The 20,793-nt window shown below is 42.8% G+C and overlaps 2 protein-coding genes across 3 annotated transcripts; one reads left to right on the top strand and one right to left on the bottom strand.

The window, feature by feature from the left end:
• On the bottom strand, positions 1 to 9,258 carry LOC311249628 (caspase recruitment domain-containing protein 8-like). Of its 2 annotated transcripts, none has more exons than XM_084340820.1 (2): positions 9,211 to 9,258; positions 1 to 2,243 (listed from the first exon to the last, which is right to left on the bottom strand). In XM_084340820.1, the coding sequence occupies exon 2, from the start codon at positions 2,100 to 2,102 to the stop codon at positions 477 to 479; it is 1,626 nt and encodes a 541-aa protein (XP_084196946.1). In that variant the 5' UTR covers positions 2,103 to 2,243; positions 9,211 to 9,258; the 3' UTR covers positions 1 to 476. The 2 variants fall into 2 exon arrangements, with proteins under 2 accessions (XP_084196946.1, XP_084196945.1); XM_084340819.1 differs by lacking the exon at positions 9,211 to 9,258 and adding an exon at positions 2,974 to 3,049.
• A 5,077-nt stretch (positions 9,259 to 14,335) lies between these two features.
• Positions 14,336 to 19,884, top strand: LOC311249308 (uncharacterized protein). The gene is made up of 2 exons (XM_084340238.1): positions 14,336 to 14,755; positions 17,157 to 19,884. Exon 2 carries the CDS (start codon positions 17,242 to 17,244, stop codon positions 19,393 to 19,395), a length of 2,154 nt encoding a protein of 717 aa, XP_084196364.1. The 5' UTR covers positions 14,336 to 14,755; positions 17,157 to 17,241; the 3' UTR covers positions 19,396 to 19,884.
• The last annotated feature ends 909 nt before the right edge of the window (positions 19,885 to 20,793 follow it).

Raw genomic sequence — 20,793 nt, 5'->3', positions numbered from 1 at the left:
AAACACAGTTAAAAACCTTGAACCGTAAAACAGATTAAATTGTGTTGTCCTTTATTCAGTCATGAAAACAAAGCAAGTAAATTAGAAAAATGGAAATTTAAAACTCAAAGTCCATCAGCTGAGGAGATTATTCGACACAACTCGAGAACAGCCTCTAAAAGGACCTTGTGGTGAGATTGTTTTGTAGAGCAGATGGCTCTAAAGCTCCTCAAGGTTTCCTCTCATGTTCAGTCTATGAACAGGAGATTCCCCTGAAGCACATGAACTAGTTCACACGGCCTCAACAACAGGAAACTCAATTGAACCAACCAGCTGCAGTCTGCTCTCATTAGCTCTCATATTTTCCATTTACTAAACATTTCATAAGGAACAATTCTTACATTTACAAACACATTTTTACGAAAGCACCGTTCATGGTACGATCTCTGAAACTGTGTGAACCTCCTACACTTTGTGTTCTGGTCCTTCATTCAGCTTCAGACCAGCCCGAGATGTTCACAGAGGAAGGGGTCGAGCTCACAGAGGAACTCAATCATCTCTGAACCGGCAGCGTCACCTTTCCTCCTCACTGTGTCAATAACAAAACGAGCTTTGTCTCTTTTGTTTTGCATCTCGTCCGCTGACTCCCTCTCAGAATCAGTCAGCACCTTTTTCTCAAACAGTTTGTCCAGCAGACTTTTGAGAACAGGTCCTGATATCCCCTCGATGAAGCTGCTCCGTATCTCAAACAGCCTCTTGTTTGGAGGCAGATTCAGAGCGCTCTGCCCACAGGACTTCTTTAGTCCAGCAGATGAAAGACAGACTCGTCTCTCCCAGACACTGTGTCTGTTGGTGTCTCTCAAAAACAGTTTAATATGTTTCAGGATTTTCTCCAAATCCACCTGGAATGATGGGATGTAGTTGTCATAGTTGTCACAGTCAAATTCTGCTGTTGTTGGTTGAACCAGAACTGAGTCGTCTTCAGGACAAGTGGACAGTGTGTATTCCTGCTTTGGCAGCAGTTTACAGTGTGAGGATGTCTCTATGTAGAGCTCATCTCCAACTAAGTTCTTCCTGGTCCGCCGCACATTTTGGAGCACAACGTTACCTGGTAGCATCAACACATTGAGGAGAGATTCAAGATCTTGATCATCTGGAGACCTGTAGAACAGCAGAACCAGCGCTTGGACCGGCTCAGGAGGTGAGTCTTCATCCTTGACGTTACCATAACCAGAAAACCCTGTGATGTTGATGATCACATGAGTTTCTGTTATCTTATGAGGGGGGATGAACTCGACGCCCTCATCCTTCACGTGAGCAACTGACAAGAATCCACATCCAGCTGTGGAGCGGATCTCACAGTGTGGGAGATGAAGCCGACACACAGACTGCTGCAGACACGTGATGTCAAACAGGGGTCCTGCAGGCTTCTTGTGATGTTGGGCCAGTAGCCTCCTGTCCCAAGAGACAATCCTGTAAACCACGTGTCCTCCTCCCTCCATGTGGAACACCAGGCCTGTCACACTGCACTGGTACAGGCCTGGGCAGGAGCACAGGAACCGGTAGGTTTCATCGTTCTCATCAACAGTGATATCAGGTGTAAACTCCTCAAAGCTGCTTGTTAACAGCAGGTCAGGTAAGCTCTCTGATGTTCTGAAGGTCTTGTTCTCTGCAGAGCTGATCTGACTCAGTGAGGGAACGCTGTGAGAACGAGGCAAACAGCTGGAGCCTCTTTGACTCCGACCAGGATCTGAGGACTTTACAGCTGTAACAGGTGCCTCCATTTTAACCAGGGGGTCAACGTAATCTCCTGGCATGCTGTCAAACCCCAGAGACAGCTCAGACAGCCCAAATGCTTCTTGACAGCCAGAAAGGCCCTGGGGAATTAAGAGGTTACCACGAACAGTGGAAGAAGCAGATTTACGTGTGCATAAGAATATAGGACGCTCTTCTAAATAATTCTCTCCATAGAAGGGACTCATGAGCATAGTTCCACCATAAACAGGGGAAGAAGCAGAACAACATCTGCACATCCTGGACAGGGCCCTCCTGATCCTTCTGGCTGCCCTGCTGAAACATGATGCTCGTCTTTTTCTTCTTCTATGTTCCACAGTTGACGCCATTTTGCTGCATTCACAGTCTGAGTCGTCGGGCTGAATAAGCAACAGAAGCAGGAAACGGCTGAGTTTCTTCTATCTCGTTCTGACTCCCTTTTTCAGCCCCAGCTCTCCATTTGTGTGTCTCCTTTGTGTTTCTTCTGCTCCCTGAAATAAAATGACAAAAATTAAAAAAATTTCCCCGCAAATCTTTCAGTTCATTTATTCAACAAAATACATTTCCGTCCAGATGTTTAACCCCAAATACCACGATGGATAACCTAGTTTACTAGTATACAGTATGTTTCCAGGAAATTAAAATCTACAAGGTTTATAACAAAAACATGAATGTCAAATTGTGACTCTATGAGAAAATCTGAAATAAACTTGAATAAACCAGGAGGAGTCTATTAAATCACAGTTGTTCATTCACCAGTTTCTTGTCAGCTCATGATTTATTCACCTTCTTTAAGACTCAAAAAACACAGAGTCCGTAAAATCCAACTATCAGATCAATTCTGCTAAGTTTAATTAGACAATAACATCTGCACAGATGATCCTGATGTCACGCTGCTAAATGTAAAAAGACGAGAAGAAGCTGATAAACGTCACTGCATCAAATGCTGCTGAGAAAACAACTACAGTCTGAAACTTCCTCAGAGAGGTTTTCTTAATACAGCAGGATACACACATGATGTACACATTGGACAGTATTACAATTCATATCAAATAAATAAACCATAATGTTAACAAACAGTGTTTTCCAGCCAGCTAAGCCTTTCTTTGTGTGATGTGAATAAAACTGAACCTTCCAGACAAATGACTACAAACACATCTCTGATTGTAGATTTTAGCTGTTAATTAAGACGTTAAAACATCAGTTTTGTGTCCGACTCACCGGTGAGCTGCACTCGATCAGATCACTCTTCAAACAATGAAAAGAAAAATCAGGCCAGAGAAGGTTTGTGGTTGGTTTTTATACTTCTGATTCAGTACGTTCTTCCTGTTCTGATTTCACAACAACAAGCTTAACAGGCTGAACGTTTAACACCTCTCAAATACTTTTCTGTAATGATTCAGTTCAGTTTGACAAATTGACTAAATCCTGGAAAACATACGCTGGAAGATGCTAGAAGCAGAAATACTTGTGTTGACTGGTGAACTAAATATTGAGATCTAGTGAGCTGTCGCTTTGTTTTTTGTTTTACTTCTTATCCTCAGGACCCCTTTTTCCACTTTTTGCCCTTTTCTTTTTTGCAAATCATTCGGTTTTTGTATTTTACATTTAACAATCTTACAATTATCATACATCTGTAAAACTTGAATAAAAATTGACCTTCTTTTATACATTTCAACCAAAGATAGTCTTGCTCTTCTCAGAGGTCACCTGACCAAATCTGCCTAACATTCATCTTTGTAGAGACAACAGTGCTGAGAGAAGATGACTGAGCTGAAATCAGCAAACATTCTGATGTAGGTGTTGTTTCTTGGTCAGGGTCTGTGACGACTGGATGGAGGGCAGTGGATATGGATCTGTGGAGAACCAGTCCTTAAGACTGTCCCCTGCAGACTTTTTAGGTACAAGGACGATGGTGGCTGTCTCGAAATAAGTGAGAACAGTCTCATGTGAGAATGAGACGTTTAAAATATCAGTAAAAACATCGACTAGCTGATTGGCATATTTTTAGTGAACTGCTAGGGATGTTATCAGGTCCAGCAGCTTTACTCATACTTACTCTGAACAACATTTCTCTCATATCAGCTGTGGTTACTGTCGGTGGAGGCAGAGTAGACTTCACAGCTGAGTCTTTGTTGAGGAAATCAAAGCGAGCATAAAATGTGATCAGCTAATCCGGCGGCGTGGCCTCATACATGGTGGGGCTGCTCCTGATTTGTAGCCTGTGATGATCTGGATTGCCTGCCGCATATCTTTAGTACTACTCGTGTTGAGGTCCCTCTCCACTCTCCACTGATATCTCCTCTTTTCCTCCTCGATACCAGTTGTGGGTCTTACTCTTGTGGTCAGGGGTGGACTTACCATTAGGCAAAACTAGGCGGTTGCCTAGGGCCCCAAGTTCCTGAGGGCCCCATACAAATCCTCATACACTTATGGTTAATACAGTTATTACTTATTTGCGCACATTGATTATGTTTTTGATTAAAATCCTCTGCCAGCAGAATGCTAATCGTATTATGTGTGTGTCCGGGCCCCCCCTTCAGTCTCCACTACATTGGAAAAGAAGCTACCCCAGCCGTGCTGAAAAGAGGAGAAAGAAGGAAGAAAACAGAAAGCTGATCTCCAAGTTACAGAAAGTGACGACTGTCTTCACTGCGGCTGCTAGCAGCGGCAGTAGCAGCGGCAGTGGCAGTGGCTAGCAGCATGTATGTAAATATTAGCATTTTAGCTCAATAGCTTCCAGGTCATGTGATCAATTGATTCAAAATCATGTTGGGATCATGTAACTACACTGGCTGCATGAGATACGCCTCTTGTTTTTACGTTTTACATCTCTAAATATTTTTTATTAATTTTTATATGTAAATATTAGCATGTTAGCTCAATAGCTTCCAGGTCATGTGATCAATTGATTCAAAATCATGTTGGGATCATGTAACTACACTGGCTGCATGAGATACGCCTCTTGTTTTTACGTTTTACATCTCTAAATATTTTTTATTAATTTTTTAATGTTTTATTAATTTTTATATGTAAATATTAGCATGTTAGCTCAATAGCTCCCAGGTCATGTGATCAATTGACTCAAAATCAGTGTGGGATCATGTAACTACACTGGCTGCATGAGATACGCCTCTTGTTTTTACGTTTTACATCTTTTCATATTTTTTATTAATTTTTAGGCGATATTTAAATATTAGCATTTTAGCTCAATAGCTTTAAACACAGTATCTCTGCTTTAAATATCCCACATTTTTATTTTGAAAACAGGAAGTCGGTACACGCTGTAGCCGTCTTCTCCGTGTGTTTACTGTAAAGTCTGCGATACGGGTGCACTTGAAATGTGTGAGTGGCTGCGAATGTCTGTCGAATATCCAACTTAATACTAACTACACTGACGTAGAAAGTCAGGCTACCTGGTAAGTTTTGGAAATATGTCTCAGCACAGCATGGCTCTGATCGATCCGAACTCCATCCAGGGAACAAGCATTTAAAAGTTGTTTGCTTGTCGTCTGGCCAACAGACCTGACCAAGCATGAATTCAGACTTTTACAAGACGTCATTATGATGTTGTTATTTCAGCGTCCTTCTGATCCACTTATTGCAGTCAGATCACAGAGAAAGCGTCATTTACAGATGAATCCAGTCTTCGTCTACTTGCTGGTCACAGTTTATTGATTTTAACACACCTATTTAGAAATTGCCACTCGGCGGGGACAGATGGACAGGCTGAGAACTGGGTACCAGTCGGCCTGAGGTAGCGCTGGAAGCTGCTGTCATCCAGATGCTGAAATTCACTGAGTTGGGTGCCATGACCATGAGGTCAAACAGTCTGAGACCACTAGTCAAAATACTTTTATTTTGAATTTTAGCTTTTTAGTGAAAAGTTGAATCTTTAAAAAATGTCCTTGAATGTCAGAATATCTTTGTGGTTTGTCCCCCTTTTGCTTTAACGACAACATTCACTCAAGCTGGCATGGACTCCACAAGTTAGTGTTAAGAGTCATGATATCCCAGCATGACTTTGTGTTGCACAAAGCTTCTTGTGATGTCAAAGAACGCTTGACTGATGTTGAGGAAATACGGTGAAGGGAAGTCCATGAAAGTCCTCGGTCCTCTTTAGTCTTCAGGTAGTTCTGTCGAAGCCTTGAGGTGTGTTTGGGCTCATTATCCTGTGACATCTTGAATACAGTCTGTTGCACTTCTTATGATGTTTGTCGCCTGATTGTTATCGATCACTGAAGCTTCCCACGTTTGATTTCAGCACTTTTGTCTGTTTATTTTGCTTACAATTTGTATTTTTGCCGTTGTATTTCTTGATAATAACGTGATATTGTTTTGAGGGATAAACACAAAGTCAGAACTCTGAGAGAAAAAGCCAGAATTGTAGATATGGACGGTTTTGTTGAGTCTATTTAATATTTTTTAACTAATGAATCTTTATAACATTTTTAACCAGATATGTTGAATACAGTCTGTTGCACTGTTTTTATGACGTCTATCAGCTGATTCTTAATGATCACTGACGCTTTGTATGTTTGATTTCAGCACTTTTGTCTGTTTATTTTCTTACATTCTGTGTTTGTTGCTGTCGTGTTGTTTTCTGTAAAGTCACCAACAAGAACCAGGTGTCATGATGATGTCACTTATTGTCAGTGGTGTCAGTAACACTGTGACTCTGCAGCTGACGCACATTTATTCCAGGTGAGATCATGACCTCATGTGGGTGAAGAGAAACAACACTTTCCAGCCTGGTGTGAATCTTTCAATTAATCTTAGAGGCACTTAGTTTCCCTCCTCTTATTTTATTGTACAGTAAATGATCTCATCTTACTGTATCTCAAAATAACACCTGTCTTTAGTTGATGTTGTACCTTCATCAGCCAGCAGGGGGAGGCACCTTATTAATAATGTGAGCGAGCTGTTGGGACTCAAGTCACAACTTTACTGTCATGAAACAAGATGAGAAGCTTCTGTTTAAAACGCTGCTCTGACAAATAATCACACGTTTCTGGTTTTATATCATGTATTTGTAAAGTCATGTCTCGTTCTTGTTTATGTTAAAACTGAGTATCATTTGGTATAATGATTTTTTTTAACTGTCAGGTGTTGAGTGCTTTGTTTCCAGTGAGGAATGTGTTTGTACTGTTTATCATTGTTACTGTATTATTGAATATTCATGTGAATAAAATACTCTCTAATACTGATATTGATCTGTGAAGTGTGATATTGTTGGACTGTCAGGTTGAGGTTTTCCCTCATTGGTATTATTGAATGATTTACATTTAATTTAAAATCAAATATTTGTAAACTTGAAGACATTTTAGACTTTTAAAATGAAGAAAACTTTACCTCGAGGATTAATTTTCTTCAATCAAGGTGATCCATCTTTTAGCCTCGCAGTAAGACAGCATCTAAGACTGATGACGTGTCAAAGTGTTTGTTTTTCCTTCTGATTTACGACTTAAAACAAGATGTTTTAAAAACTCTTTCACTTAACAAGATATTCTAGATGCATTGTCTCAAAACAAGTTCATACATCTCACTGACACGTAACCTGCGAGGTGATGGTGTCTACGTGTACCTGCCCTTTTTATTCTGCACATTATTCAGATGAATGCTTGTAAAACCGAAAGCGGAAACAGGGGCTCACTCCTCCAGACACATCACCGGTCTAAGCCTGCTGGCTGTGGGAACATGCACTGATGGAGATATTCTGCCCTCTGACTTCATCCCATGAAGGACCACAGCTGTCCAGAGAGGATCCGACAGACCAGCTCTCGACTTGGTGAGTGTGCGTCACCGACACCGAGGTCATGTCCTCTGTCTGTCTCTGTCTGTCCTCTTCTCTGGATCTTCGTTAACAATGTTAATATATAGTTAATATATAACTGAACACCGTGTTTTGAATGAAGGTTGCCATCATCATCTCGCCAGCCGAGCTGAACACCACATACTGTAAATGTGACCAGTTGCGCGCACAGTCTTTTCATTCAGGAAATTAAGGGAGCGGCTGAACTGTGCCTGTCCCACAAAACACTGAGGCTACAGAGTTACTCCACAGGAGCAGAAGCAGCACAGCACCTCCGCTCAGGTTCTGACTGAGCTCACACATGTTTAATCTGTATGAATTTAAAACCCGACGTGTCCAAACTTTTGCGCACAGACTCAGCTGGAAGTATCAGCGACGATCGTCCAGTTCGGTAAAGTTGGAAAGTCACAGATTCGATCAATAATTCATGCGCGAAATTAAAACACAAACGACGACTCTTTCCTACCGTAGTGAGGTAGACAACGAGCTACAACCGTATTTTCATCAAAACGAGCGGGCTGGACAAATTAACATTGGTCTCTGTGGTCAGCCGTCTATGAGACGAGGGCGCAGGGACCGTCTGCAAAGTGCAACACCGAAAAGAGATGCTCCAAAAAATATTCAATAACTTCACTATTATTCACTGTAGTGTCACCAAAATCACTCCGCACATCAATAGTCTCCTGCTGATTATACTACAACTACAAGGACATTGTTTCAAGAAGTCCTTGTTTTACTAAAGAAAAGGTTCAAATCAAACCGTTCAAAGTTCATCTTTCTTACCTGTGCCCTCCAAAATCAACAAAATATCAAAGTTCCTTTCAGCAGCTTTAAGATAAATTTGGAAAGAAACAATATTGTATACTGGAAAAAGTTTCATGGCTCAAGTGATGTGTTAATCCAGCTGTAACATTTAAGAAGTAATGTGTAATTTATGCAATATCGAAATAATGACTTTGAATTTGACACATTTTAATTTTACAGTGTCTGTAGTTAAGTACTCTTCTTCTTCTTCTTCTTCTTCTTCTTCTTCTTCTTCTTCTTCTTTGTAAGCACTAGTGTAGAATTTTGTTTTTAAACAACTTTATACTTTACACTTTTAAAAGGATTTCCATTTTTCATTTTCCGTTTTATTTTAGTGCCTGGGACCAGATGAAAAACAGGACAAGCTGTTTTAAAAGTGTCTATTTAAGATCAAGTTGAAGAAGAGAATAGATGGAGCAACAAAGGGCAAAACCTTCACCTCCCCTCTCTGATGGCGACGACACAGACAGTTATAAGAAGGCAGCTGACACACCACAGGCTGAGGAGGGAGGGCTGAAAAAAGATGGAGATCAACATCTGTCGTTCTACAAATTTCATGGAGGTCAAACTCTGCCTCTTCATCATTATCAAAGCGGGCTTCAATCAGGAATACATTCTGTCCATCATCTCAGACCTCAGACATTGAGACATTCACTTGAACCGTCAGACTTCTCATACGACCCGCCACTGAGCTGGAGCCCTGTTGGCAGCAGCCGGATGGAAGGTGAGACTGTCGAGAAAAGAGACGAGGCTGCACTCACATCAACAGTCCATAACGACCCAGACAGAGGACGTCCTGCCATGTTGGGTCATTCTGGTAAAACTGCTCGCCCGTTACTCACCATGCTGCAACGAAGCATGCCCCTTCATCCTTCTGTCACTGATCCTCCATGTCCAGAAAACAGCGCCAGGAATCTGCAAGACTCCACAACTGGAGAAAAACAGAAAGAACAAGCAATTCCCAATGTACTGACTCAACCAAACCTGTTACATTTTTCATCATTATCACAGTGGGATGACCGAAGTCCTTATGAACTTCCATTTTCCTTTAGAGGAGCAACACCAGACCATGACTTACCTTCTTGTAGCACATCCTCACCAAGTCAAATGCCCTCTGCAGAGAACAGGACCTTAACACAAGTTGATTTATCTGACATTACCCTGGAGTGCTCTGCTGATATGACTGCTGATACTGACTCCTCTGACTCTGATTGTGACGTCAATGAACAAAGCGAATTGAAGTCAGCTGTGAAACATAAAAGACAATTCTTTGGCCACAGCTCCAGAAGAGAGAAACATTTGAAGAAATCGTCGCCTACTGTTGCTTCTACAGTTGATTCCTCTGACTACACATTAGATCAACCTTCACCTGGTACCTTCAGAAAAACAGGACTGATAAAGACTACCTTCACTGGAGCAGGTGCTACACAAAGACACAGGCATGATAACATATCTAATGCCAGGGCAATTAAGCGGCGGCTCACCTCGGATTCTCCCAGTTTCCTCTCTTATGAATCTAGGATACGTCCTGACCTCCCGCTTCTTTCTCCTGAACTACAACAACAACGAAACAAGCACATCACCTCAACTCAGTCTGGACATAACTATGTCAGACCTCAACATCAACAATCACTTGAACCACCTGGCCTCTCATACAACCAGTTGTCATACATGTTCCCCTGTTCATATCAGAGTGCGCTCACCACAATGCCAGGAAGCATGGCCCTCAATTCTACAATCTCTAGATCTCAGTCTTCTGTAGAGGGAACTCCACATCCAGAAAAAAACCCATGGGTTGGTGGGAGCTTCAGTTTGACTGGTGAAAGCCAAAAACATGGCTTGGTGGGACAGGAACACAACGAGCCTGGAGGAGACGGTAGTGCCCAAGAAGAAAGGTTTCCACCTGTAACTGCTGGGCACTACTCAACTGAAAACCCTTTGTATTTCGATTCTCCCAATAATCTAACCCACCCGTCCGTTTCTTTCTCCCCTTCATCTAACTGGAATGTAAGAAGTTCATATGACCCATCAAATGAAATGTCAGGCAGAGGACATTTTCTGCCTGGCTCCAGTTCAACACAAAACCCTTACGTGCAAAGGTCAGGGGTGTACTTGCTACGTCAGAGGCCCGGCATTGCTTATTGTCTACCATCTCAAATCCTGGCTACCTCCCCTCAGTTTCCACCTGTTATTGGCGTGAAACATGAAAAACAACTCAAAAGCCACAGCTCCAGATGGAAGAAGAAAACTGAGGAATCTTCCCATAGTGTTGCTTCTACTGCTGATTCCTCTGACTACACGTTAGATCGACCTTCACCTGGTCCACTCAGAGAAACAGTGATAAAGACTCCCTCCACTGCAGCAGATGCTCCACCAGGACACAGTCATGATAATACCAGGGAAACTCAGCTGCATGCAACAGCTGGTCCATACAAACTTCAACACTTCACCAAAGACAACAAAGATTCAGACTCTGCTGCATTTTATGAAGATGAGTTATCTGGTAGCACAGTGGGCTTTCACGATACACTGCCAGGAAGGATCACCTTGCATTCTCCCAGTCTCCGCTCTTATGGACCTTGGATACATCCTGACCTCCCGCTTCTTTCTCCTGAACTACAACAACAACGAAACAAGCACATCACCTCAACTCAGTCTGCACATGACTATGTCAGACCTCAACATCAACAATCACTTGAACCACCTGACCTCTCATACAACCAGTTGTCAAACATGTTCCCTGTCTACAGCAGCAGAAAGGAAGGTGAGATTGTGGATAAAATGGATCAGACTGAACACACACCAACAGTCCATCGTCCTCACAGACGATATTCTGCTTGGTCTGACCCCCTTTCCTCTCATTGTTCATATCAGAGTGCGCTCACCACAATGCCAGGAAGCATGGCCCTCAATTCTACGACCTCTGGATCTCAGACTTCTGTAGAGGGAACTCCACATCCAGAAAAAAACCCATGGGTTGGTAGGAGCTTCAGGTGGACTGGTGAAAGCAAAACACGTGGCTTGGCGGGACAGGAACAAAGCGAATCTGGAGGAGACAGTAGTGCCCAAGAAGAAAGGTTTGCACCTGTTATTGCTGGGCACTACTCAACTGAAAGCCCTTTGTATTTCGATTCTCCCAATAAGCTGACTCACCTAAACCTGTCAGATTTTTCCTCTTCTGTCCCGCCTTCATCTAACTGGAATGTAAGAAGTACATATGACCCATCAAATGAAATGTCAGGCAGAGGACATTTTCTGCCACTACTACTGGCACTACAAAGACCTTTGGTGCAAAGGTCAAGAAGAAAAGCTAAGGAATCTTCCCATAGTGTTGCTTCTACTGCTGATTCCTCTGACTACACGTTAGATCGACCTTCACCTGGTCCACTCAGAGAAACAGTGATAAAGACTCCCTCCACTGCAGCAGATGCTACACCAGGACACAGTCATGATAATACCAGGGCAATTGACCTGCATGCAACAGCTGGTCCATCCACCTTTCAACACTTCATGGATCTTGATGACTCTCTTTCTGATTCTCAAGAAAAAGTAGACCTGGTCTTTGCTCTTCAGGACACAGATTATCATCACCTCTACTTCGACAACTGTAGCTACAGCTCTGCTTTCCACACTGCAGGAAGTGGAGAAAATTTAAATGACAAGCCTCAGCCGTCTGAATGTGAGGCAGGAGGTGACTCAGATCCTGGTCGGAGTCAAAGAGGCTCCAGCTGTTTGCCTCGTTCTCACAGCGTTCCCTCACTGAGTCAGATCAGCTCTGCGGAGAACAAGACCTTCAGACCATCAGAGAGCTTACCTGACCTGCTGTTAAAAAGCAGCTTTGAGGAGTTTACACCTGATATCACTGTTGATGAGAACGATGAAACCTACCGGTTCCTGTGCTCCTGCCCAGGCCTGTACCAGTGCAGTGTGACAGGCCTGGTGTTCCACATGGAGGGAGAAGGAGACGTGGTTTACAGGATTGTCTCTTGGGACAGGAGGCTACTGGCCCAACATCACAAGAAGCCTGCAGGACCCCTGTTTGACATCAAGTGTCTGCAGCAGTCTGTGTGTCGGCTTCATCTCCCACACTGTGAGATCCGCTCCACAGCTGGATGTGGATTCTTGTCAGTTGCTCACGTGAAGGATGAGAGCGTCGAGTTCATCCCCCCTCATAAGATAACAGAAACTCATGTGATCATCAACATCACAGGGTTTTCTGGTTTCGGTAACGTCAAGGATGAAGACTCACCTCCTGAGCCGGTCCGAGCGCTGGTTCTGCTGTTCTACAGGCCTCCGGATGATCAAGATCTTGAATCTCTCCTCAATGTGTTGATGCTACCAGGTAACGCTGTGCTCCAAAATGTGCGGCGCACCAGGAAGATAAATGTTGGAGATGAGCTCTACATAGAGACATCCCCACACTGTAAACTGCTGCCAAAGCAGGAATACACACTGTCCACTTGTCCTGAAGACGACTCAGTTCTGGTTCAACCAACAACAGCAGAATTTGACTGTGACAACTATGACAACTACATCCCATCATTCCAGGTGGATTTGGAGAAAATCCTGAAACATATTAAACTGTTTTTGAGAGACACCAACAGACACAGTGTCTGGGAGAGACGAGTCTGTCTTTCATCTGCTGGACTAAAAAAGTCCTGTGGGCAGAGCGCTCTGAATCTGCCTCCAAACAAGAGGCTGTTTGACGTCCGGAGCAGCTTCATCGAGGGGATATCAGGACCTGTTCTCAAAAGTCTGCTGGACAAACTGTTTGAGAAAAAGGTGCTGACTGATCCTGAGAGGGAGTCAGCGGACGAGATGCAAAACAAAAGAGACAAAGCTCGTTTTGTTATCGACACAGTGAGGAGGAAAGGTGACGCTGCCGGTTCAGAGATGATTGAGTTCCTCTGTGAGCTCGACCCCTTCCTCTGTGAACATCTCGGGCTGCTCTGAAGCTGAATGAAGGACCAGGACACAAAGTGTAGGAGGTTCACACAGTTTACGAGATCGTACCATCACCAGTGCTTTCATAAAAATGTGTATGTAAATGTAAGAATTGTTCCTTATGAAATGTTTAGTAAATGGAAAATATGCGAGCTAATGAGAGCAGAGTGCAGCTGGTTGGTTAAATTGAGTTTCCTGTTGTTGAGGCCGTGTGAACTAGTTCATGTGCTTCAGGGGAATCTCCTGTTCATAGACTGAACATGAGAGGAAACCTTGAGGAGCTTTAGAGCCATCTGCTCTACAAAACAATCTCACCACAAGGTCCTTTTAGAGGCTGTTCTCGAGTTGTGTCGAATAATCTCCTCAGCTGATGGACTTTTGTCATGGAAATGTAGAGTTTTAAATTTCCATTTTTCCAATTTCATTACGCACTTACGAGACACAACGGGGGCTAATCTTTATCCTGGTATGTTCATTATTATCATAGATTTGACTTTGTTAGCACCAACCTGAGTGATGCTGTGTCCTGTGGTATCTCTGTGGCTAAATGAAGAATATTCATGATGTGTGTGTTTGATTAAAGGGGCAGTCTGTAGTTTTAAGAAAGAATTGTTAATCAGAAGAGATTTTTGCTGCCTAAACAAACTAAATAATCAAACTCTCTTTGTTTTCATGACTGAATAAAGGACAACACAGTGTATACTGTTTTACTGTGTTTATATGTGGCGGACCCTGCCACCTTTCTAGCTTCAAACAGTGTTCTGGGACCTTATTTTCCTGTTGAGAACAGCTTGTTTATTCACTTATGGAGAAAAGTCTGTATTATTACCTCATTAATATTGTAAATATGAAATTTCTGTGTGAATTTCTTCTCCAAAATAGGGCTGCAGGATATGGTCAACAAGTTATATTGCGTTTATTTTGACAGATATTGTGATATAATTCATGAATATTATGGATGATTACATTTTACTTCGCAAATTTCATTGTCATTGAAAAACGGGCATCTCTGCTGGTCTCTGCCAAACAAACACGTGTTATTACATCTGGAGAACAAGCTTTATAAACCAGAGCATCTCTGCAGCACTAACCTTCACTAACAGACACGTTTTACAGAATGCACTTCAGTCATATTTCGATTAATTATGCAGCCCTGCTCCTAAACCACAAGGTGCCACTTTAAAAGTAAATGGACACACAAAAATGTGACATGCGCACACGTCGCTGCTCAACCTCCCCCGCTCCTCTCACTCCAGGGTTTTTTGAAAGTCGCTTGTGAAACCGAAAGTAAACTTCAGTGGAAACCTGAAGCCGACTGCGGACACCAGGACGATCCGGCAGAGGTGGAGAAATGTCCAGCTGTGTCCTCCGACCAGATCCAGCGAGGGACTACATCTGTGAAGACAACACGCCGATGCTGAAGACATCTCTCGTCCTCACTCGGTAAGAGACAACACTGACGTCAACACACACTGAAGTCCACAACTTCCTCCGGCCGCAGCCACCGGGGAGGACTCCTCTGTTTATTATCCGGGTCCTGTTCACATCTTTAACACAGAAACTCCCAGAAGTGTCAAATTAAACTGAAGAAATGCTGAAATCACTGACTTTAACGACTTGTTCAGAACAAAGACGGTCGTCATCGCGCCGGTAAAAGAAAACAGCTGTGCACGAGCAACACGTCACACTTCTAACGGTCAATCTAACGGTCCCTTCGTACTGTGATGCGTTCACTGTCACCACGTGTTTGCAAGACAGACAAAAGACACTAATGCCGCTTTTCCACCGACATCAGCGGGTCTACGCGGGGTGTTTAAACGCGGGTCAACCAGTTAAAAATCACCCGTTGACCCCATTCCCACTTCCCGCTGTCCGTCTGTGATGTTTACCTGAAACCAGTGGCGGATTTAAGAAATGTGGGGCCCAAGGCAAAGGCAGGCATGGGGCCCTCTGAAATGAAGAGACAACACACAAAACAACAGGTCAATTATACAGATAGATACATTTTAACAGAATACACATGTATTATGTGTTTTACCTGGTGTCCCTCTCTTCCTGTCCCTTTTTCACGTTGTCTCTCTCCCTCATTCTGAAAACAAACAGTATATTTACTCAAGTGCTGACGTAGACATTTTAGGATTTCATGCAACTTCAGTTTTGTCTGCTCCGCTGTATCTCAGAGGCAAATACTGCACTTTCTACTCCACATCATTTACGTTGCTGGTTACATATTTCAAACTCTTCCTGCCCAGTGAAAACCATGTACCCTCAAAATGAGGATTTAATGCTAAAACTGTGATAAACTGAAAGAGTCTTCCTTTGTGGGGCGACTTCTTCAGCCAAAACTCTTTAAAAAATCGTCTTGGGCCAGCTGGAAAATACATCATGACAAGACTTCAGTGAAGTTGGTTTTAAGTTGGATATTCGACATTCGCAGCCACTCCAACATTTCAAGTGCACCCGTATTGCAGACTTTACAGTAAACACACGGAGAAGACGGCTACAGCGTGTACCGACTTCCTGTTTTCAAAATAAAAATGTGGGATATTCAAAGCAGAGATACTGTGTTTAAAGCTATTGAGAAGCTATTGAGCTAAAATGCTAATATTTACATATAGCCTAAAAATTAATAAAAAATTATGAACAGATGAAAAATGTAAAAACAAGAGGCGTATCTCATGCAGCCAGTGTAGTTACATGATCCCAACATGATTTTGAGTCAATTGATCACATGACCTGGAAGCTATTGAGCTAACATGCTAATATTTACATATAAAAATTAATAAAAAATATGTACAGATGTAAAATGTAAAAACAAGAGGCGTATCTCATGCAGCCAGTGTAGTTACATGATCCCAACATGATTTTGAGTCAATTGATCACATGACCTGGAAGCTATTGAGCTAACATGCTAATATTTACATATAAAAATTAATAAAAAATATGAACAGATGTAAAATGTAAAAACAAGAGGTTTATCTCATGCAGCCAGTGGAACTGCACTCTATCCTTAACAAGTTAATTTTAATTTCATTTAGATTTGAATACAGTTCCTAAAATTGAACAGTGTATCTCCATCTTGGGGGTAGTAGTTGTTAATAACTTCCTTAAGTTACATAGTTTCTGATGTTTTCTCAGCCTCTGTAGCAAATAGAAACAAAATTCAAAGCTTACTTCAAAATGACTCATACGCTTCCGCCTTCAAGGAATACTTATCGATATAGGGGGAAAAATCACCCCTTGGACAGTTTTGATACTCACTAGTTTATCTCTACACGACGGACCCTCCCCAACAGGTGTCGACGTCCTCGTTGTTGTACCTGCCGGGTGTGGGTTGCATGCCGCTGCTACTGCTGCTGCCGCTGCTACTGCTGCTAGCCGCTGCTACTGCTGCTGCTACTGCCACTGCTACTGCTGCTGCTACTGCCGCTGCTACTGCTGCTAGCCACTGCTACTGCTACTGCTTTATGGGGGTGTGTTGCATTGACGCAAAACTGAACCATAATGGTAAGTAATGAAAAAAGAAAGTTATTGTTTCAAATTTGAACAAAAAGTATTTACAAAGCCTCAACAGGTTACAATGCATACCATTTGAAATCTAAAAACATTTTTAATAAAAACTATTTTCATAACCATATTCATAAAGCCATTTAATAACTATCATAACCTGTTAAATAAGAAAGTTATGTCAGATTCCAGTGTTCTGTTGAAAGCATCCCAGTCATCGTCATACATTTGAAGTTAGTTGTAATAAAGTAAAGTTCAGGCTGTCACTGTTCACTGTAGCTATAATCTGAAACAGCTTAACAAAGGTTTTAATTTTCCATCCCCTGCTTTGTTTTAGGGTCTGGGTCCAGAAGAAAGTCACAGAGAAGCTGGTTTTAAAGGTTTCTACTTGAGATTGAGTTGAACACAGAAGAAAAGAAAAGATGGGACAAAAAATGGGAAAATATGGAGATGTGTCGTTTTATAAAAATCGAGGATGTCTCTCAGGAAAACAGAGGACTCCAAATAAGACGTTCTCAGAGGAGGGTGTTCACGACATCAGCCCCCCTTCTTCTCCCTCCATCTTGGGACCTCATAATTATAATCGGCGGCATAAATTGAGGATACATCTTCACGGCTCGCGACCACCTCCTCTTACAAGACGCCGGAAAAAGACCATCAGCTCAGCCCAGTCCAGACGTACTACCACCAGAATTAAACGTCAGCTGTGTCTTGAGCTATCAGGCCTCTCTTACAAGCAGTCGCTCAACAGCTGGAGCCCTGTCTGCAGCAGCATAAGTGAAGTTGAGGTGGTGGAGAAAGAAAACAGGAGTACCCCGGAGAGAGTGTCAGAACATGGCAGCTCATCTACCAGCTCTCCTCTCTTTGCATTGGATAAGCTGCCAAACAGAAATGTCAGCAGAAATCCTGGAGATTCCCCCTCTTCCATCTTGAGTGCAAATGATGATGAAAGTTCTTCTGAGTCTAGGATACGTCCTGACCGCCTGAACAAACCGACTCAACTGACAGATAACTTAGATTCCTTCTCTTACCCCGGACAACGAGGCGAGCAGAGCTTGAGCCCCGTCTGCAGCAGCAAAACCAAAGTTGAGACTGAGGTTTTATCAGCATCCCGGTGTGACACCGACAGAGAAGATCCTGTTTTGTTAGTCCCTCTTTCAGAGGAACCTCTCTCAGCTGATGACTTGAATCTCATGTTTGAGCTGTTGTCTGTGCAGCCTGAAAGCACATCAGCAGGTGACAGTGACGCCCTGGTTAAAATGGAGGCACCTGTTACAGCTGTGAAGTCCTCAGTCACAAACACCCAGCCAACCCGTCCTCACCTCCAACTGTCCTCAGATCCTGGTCGGAGTCAAAGAGGCTCCAGCTGTTTGCCTCGTTCTCACAGCGTTCCCTCACTGAGTCAGATCAGCTCTGCAGAGAACAAGACCTTCAGACCATCAGAGAGCTTACCTGACCTGCTGTTGAAAAGCAGCTTTGAGGAGTTTACACCTGATATCACTGTTGATGAGAACAATGAAACCTACCGGTTCCTGTGCTCCTGCCCAGGCCTGTACCAGTGCAGTGTGACAGGCCTGGTGTTCCACATGGAGGGAGAAGGAGACGTGGTCTACAGGATTGTCTCTTGGGACAGGAGGCTACTGGCCCAACATCACAAGAAGCCTGCAGGACCCCTGTTTGACATCAAGTGTCTGCAGCAGTCTGTGTGTCGGCTTCATCTCCCACACTGTGAGATCCGCTCCACAGCTGGATGTGGATTCTTGTCAGTTGCTCACGTGAAGGATGAGAGCGTCGAGTTCATCCCCCCTCATAAGATAACAGAAACTCATGTGATCATCAACATCACAGGGTTTTCTGGTTTTGGTAACGTCAAGGATGAAGACTCACCACTTGTCCCGGTCCAAGCGCTGGTTCTGCTGTTCTACAGGCCTCTGAATGAGCTGACATCCCTTCTGAATGTGTTGATGCTACCGAGGAACGTTGTGCTCCGGGATGTGCGACGCACCAGGAAGAAATTAGTTGGAGATGAGCTCTACATAGAGACATCCCCACATTGTAAACTACTGCCAAAGCAGGAATACACACTGTCCACTTGTCCTGAAGACGACTCAGTTCTAGTTCAACCAAAAGAAGCTGAATTTGATGAGGAGTCCTCTGATAATTATTTCCCATCATTCCAGGTGAGATTGAAAACAATCATGTTAAATATGAAGACGCTTCTGAGAGACACCAACAGCTCTCACATTGTTTGGGAAAGAGAGGTTTGTCTTCCGTCTGCTGGAGTAAAAAGACCCTGTGTGCAGGGCAGTTCAGACCAGATTCTGAAGGACGTACGGAGCAGCTTCATCGAGGGGATATCAGGACCTGTTCTCAAAAGTCTGCTGGACAAACTGTTTGAGAAAAAGGTGCTGACTGATGCTGAGAGGGAGTCAGCGGACGAGGAGCACAACAGAGGAGATAAAGCTCGTTTTGTTATCGACACAGTGAGGAGGAAAGGTGACGCTGCCAGTTCAGAGATGATTGAGTTCCTCTGTGAGCTCGACCCCTTCCTCTGTGAACATCTTGGGCTGCTCTGATCATGATCATGTTGACCTGGTGGTTAGAAACTGATCTGAGCTCAAACCCTGAACTCTGACTTCAATCCCTAAACTCTGAGATCAAACCCAGATCTGTGATGAAGTGTAGATATGGACAGTTTTTAAATGTTGAATCTATTTCAGTTCATTTTTTTATATGAATGAATCATTTTATAACCTTTTAAACCAAATATCTTGAATGCAGTCTGTGTTTTTATGACGTACATCACCTGATTCTGACCGATCACTGATGCGTCATATGTTTGATTTTAGCACACTGTTTGGTACTTGATGATGTCTACAGTTTGCGACCTACAAACAGGAAGCCTCAGTATTTGACAAGTTGAGAAAGAGACTCAGCCGTCAACCGTCCTTTAATGTGTCATCATAAATCATTAGATTGAAACTTGTCTGTCGATGTGAGAGTGAACTTGTTTGTGGAAAATGATCGTCGGTGTCAAATAAAGTATGAGCAGGTGATTACTGTCAGTGTTTGTTTGTGTCCTGACTGTGACCTGATATTCACAATGACGAGCAACATTCAAGTGCTGAAAAAGACCTTTTTGTCCATTTATCTGCCAAGATTTGCATCTAATGTCACAAATATGAACTTCTCAATTATGAGTCACATCAGCCCAGAACATGAACTGGAAACAGTGTTTACCCTGAAGGTTTTGAAAAGAAACTTAAGAGGTGCATCCGTGTGTTTTTCTGGCATATGTGAGTGTTACTGAATGTGAAATCCTCCATTTTCAGTCACAGCAGCCCAGAACGTGAGCTGGTAACTGTTTCACATTAAGGTTTATAAAGAAACTCACAAGGTGGATGCATTATTTGGCAAGAAAGATTTTGGACCTGCCGAGATTTGCATCCAGCTGTTGTCTGTTCAGACAAGCCAGTTTGAGCTGCAGACACTCAACAAGCACACCAGAGATTTTTAATAGAGATTGCTTTGTGTTAAAATCTGCTGTGATTTACTGAGTGCTGGAGTTACAGATGGTGTTACCACTTAATGACTTTAATGCACAGCTACAAATCTCTGAACACATTCATGATACACCAATAAATCCTCCTGTAGGTGTGACGACAGCAAAAGTCCTTTAAACAGCCTTAAAATGTCTTAAATTCAGTTTTAAGTCATGAATGTAAATTCTTCTGTATCCAAAATGAGACAAATCTCAAACTTACAGTCCAACAAATAATGCACTTTTAGACCACCGTGTCAATATTAGAGTATTTTATTGACATGAATATTCAATAATACAGTAACAATGATAAACAGTATAAAAACATGTTTTCCTTCTTTTTTTTTTGTGGTTCCTGTTTCACCCACTGGAAACAAATCATCCAACACCTGAGACTTAAACAACATCAAAGTACCAAATGATCTTAAGTTTT

Source organism: Pagrus pagrus, assembly GCF_965226575.1.
Source record: "Pagrus pagrus genome assembly, chromosome: 20".
NCBI classification, from domain to species: Eukaryota; Metazoa; Chordata; class Actinopteri; order Spariformes; family Sparidae; genus Pagrus; species Pagrus pagrus.
This window is presented reverse-complemented; position numbering and strand designations above follow the sequence as displayed.

Coding starts and splice junctions, on each gene's coding strand:
- LOC311249308 (XM_084340238.1), top strand. CDS start 17,242: ATGGGACAAAAAATGGGAAAATATGGAGATGTGTCGTTTTATAAAAAT.
- LOC311249628 (XM_084340820.1), bottom strand. CDS start 2,102: ATGGCGTCAACTGTGGAACATAGAAGAAGAAAAAGACGAGCATCATGT.